This window comes from Etheostoma spectabile, chromosome 13 (genome assembly GCF_008692095.1).
Source record: "Etheostoma spectabile isolate EspeVRDwgs_2016 chromosome 13, UIUC_Espe_1.0, whole genome shotgun sequence".
NCBI classification, from domain to species: Eukaryota; Metazoa; Chordata; class Actinopteri; order Perciformes; family Percidae; genus Etheostoma; species Etheostoma spectabile.
The window spans coordinates 22,053,130-22,056,321 of record NC_045745.1 but is presented as its reverse complement, the minus strand read 5'-3'; the positions used below and the strand labels follow the sequence as shown (position 1 = coordinate 22,056,321).

At 35.3% G+C, this 3,192-nt stretch overlaps 1 protein-coding gene across 2 annotated transcripts in view; it reads right to left on the bottom strand.

Moving 5' to 3' along the window:
* rxfp2a (relaxin family peptide receptor 2a) overlaps positions 1–3,192 on the bottom strand; it is a 38,477-nt gene that overhangs the window by 23,712 nt on the left and 11,573 nt on the right. For both annotated transcript variants that reach the window (XM_032534132.1, XM_032534133.1), the window contains exons 4-5: positions 3,041–3,146; positions 1,533–1,604 (exon numbers count right to left, since the gene is read on the bottom strand). In XM_032534132.1, the coding sequence (XP_032390023.1) occupies positions 1,533–1,604; positions 3,041–3,146 (178 nt within the window). The remainder of the gene's footprint in view (positions 1–1,532; positions 1,605–3,040; positions 3,147–3,192) is intronic.

The window sequence follows — 3,192 nt, the reverse complement described above, 5'->3', positions numbered from 1 at the left end:
AACTTGTCAGTAGGATTTGGATAACTTTGATCCAAAAAAACTGGAGTATCCTGATCGAAACAGGGGGTAGGATTTCAAGGTGGATTACAGGAAGAAAATGTAGTAAAACTTTAAAACTTTAATAAATTTGTATCATTTAGTGTATATACTTTAATTTATAATTTGCACTTGACTTGTCTAACCGTTGTAACAGTAATAAAGTAGATAACGTGGACATAGGCTACCAATTAAGCTATTCAGTATAGTAAAGTTAAAAACAATAAAATAAAAAAAGATCTTGTCCCCATGAAAATCCCCAAAACAAATTTCAATAACAAAAAAAATAATATATTCCATTTTTCTGTCATTCATCACCGTATATTACTTTCAAAGAAACAAGCATCAGAGAGGAGCCTGTCAAAAATCCTTTCTGGTCTCTCCTCCTCAGAGAAAGAAGAACCCTGAGCATTCTTTATTTTGTTAATTATTGGACTTTTAGCCCTTTTTTTAAAAAGATGTTTTCAAAAATATCCACAATGTATTTGTTATTATATAATTGTTTTTATATATTTGAGATGAGGGGTCAGAAAAGAAATGATGAATGGAAGTGGATGTTTCTGTTATTTTTGTGTTTTGTCTTAATATAAGAAACACTTACAGTGACCCCATATTTTCTCTTCTACCTGTTCTTTACATAGTTGTGACAGGTTTTCCCATTTAGAGCACTGGTAACCCGGATTTGGTAATCTTGAAAACTGTGTATCTGGATCAGGGTGAGCCAATGTTGCCTTGAAAAAACGGTAAAACGGATTACCTGATCCTGAATAGCAAAAAATGGTATTTCCAAATCTGGATCATTTTGATCCAGATGTTTTGAACAACTGGCCGAAGGGGACAAAACCCTTGAAAATAGAGCTGCTGGACTGGAGCAATACTATGTGTTTGCCTTGTGCTAAACATTACTCTAGTGTCATTCAAAATCCAACTGAATGAAAGAATCAAATGGAAAATTAAAATCTAAAAATCTAATTATGGTTAATATACCATAAGCTTGACAATTAAAAACTATAAAAATTATTATTTGAGTAGTGCACAACCAGTAAACTAAAACTTGGAGATGCCAGATGACTTAGAACTGTGTCTCTGGATGCCTACTTATCCGTTAACAGCATGACATAGACTGCAGTCTGTCTCACATTACATAGTCAATGCAATATAGTATAATCTATTCACTATTATTATAACTGTTTGTCTGGTTAAGCCTTCAGAGACATACAGTACGTTTTACAAGAAAAATCACATCTTGCACAAAGCATTCATACTGTCAACTACTCAGATCTGCCTGCCATCACAACTACAATGAATTAAAAGACAGAGAAATTGATTCCATTTCAGTATTTGCTAAATAGTTCTGTTTTTTGCTCATTTATGAATGTTTCTTTACTGTTGTGAGACATGAAATCTCGTTACATACTGAAGTAGACAGTTACACACACTAAATGTAGTAGTAAACCAACCAAAAGTGTGCATTGAAAAGATGTTGAAACACTCACAGTCTCTCTAGAAAAGAGTACTTTGAGAAAACTAAATCAGACAACACTCGGATCTTGTTGCTCCTCAGTGACCTGTAACAGAATCCATAAATCGGGGAGAGAGAGAGGATTAAAGGTCAAAAGCATTATGCACGATTAAAAGTCACAGTAAAACCTTAACTACTTCTATTTCATTCAGAAATGGCTTTTATAGAGTTCCTGCCGTCACATTCCCACAATAATAGTAGAACATTTATCAGAGTAAAGACTTGAAAACGGTCCACTTAACACTTGTAAAATCTTAAAAGGTTAAAATAAGTACAGGAACATAGAAATGGCAGAGCACATTCACTCAGTCAGTCACACACACAATGTATTCATACAGCACCATTTATGACTAAAAAAGCCTCTACAAAACATAAAACCAAATAAGCAGCGAAAAGGAGATGAAGAAAATTCAGAAAGGGTAAAATAAGGATAAAGTGATCCAATTTCCATCTACTATATTCCCGTGTGGGGAAACCATCATTTTAGCTGCATTTTTCATCTCAAACTTCAGATTTAAAAAAAAATTTTTTTTTTTAAATTAGATTGGCACAGCTTGGAGTTAAGAACTATATATCCCACTGCTATCACCAGAAGAATCTACTTCAATAAGCAACTGAAAACTGAGCCCTGCTGAATACCAAGTTTCAAAGAGGAGTTAATGAGGAGGCATAAATCCCCAGGCAGAGAGGTGCCAGCTTGTCAGGCTAAAAACACAATAGCCATTACCACAGCCGTAAAAGGGTCATATACCAAACATAAAAATAAAAAACAACGAGGAACTCTTTGGAAAACCGTTTGGAGGTTTTCTGTTATTAAAGAAGGCCTGAACTCTTTAATTTCTATTGCAGATTTATATGCCTTATTTATAGGGGGATAGAGTTTCAATGCTATGACCCACACGGAAAGTATAAGCAGGTTTAGGAAAAACTTCATACTTTCATCACCATCGTCCACAAATACTGAAACAGTTGACATACTTGAAGGAGCGCTTAGTCACATTTCAATGTAAAAAAAAAACCAGGCCAGACAGCGCCTAAAAGTAAAATGCTGGAATTGAAATGTTGTCAGCAGCGTCAAGAGCTCTGGCAGTACAGTTTGAACAGGAGGCTAACTGAGTAAACATTAAAGATTCAGAGGGCTGAGAAATGAAGGGATACAGGTCCACAAGTCTATATTCAAGCAGGAGAAACAGGGTGGCTTCATAAATGAGGTTGAAAATGCTTAAACAGCTAAGTACAAAAAATAACAGCAAAATCCAACAATGGGCAAAGAAAAAAACTTAACATTTCAGTCATTGTACTTCCGCAAGACCCATTTGTCTGTAAAAACATTAATTTACTTACAGTACTACATTACCAATTACAGTTTTCATCTTGGGGATTTTAACTTGTATAGATTTGTGTTTAAAGTGTCTGTCTTGCTGTCTAACAGGATTAAATGAACAGAACAGAACACACACACCCCAATTAGAGGACACTTACAGAAAGCTAACATTAGGAGAGAGTAGAGGAACATCTTGCAGGTTGACCTCCACACACTCGACATCCGTCTGTATGCAGTCACAACTGTCTGGATACTCCTGCAAGACTACACACACACACACACACACACACACACACACACACACACACAC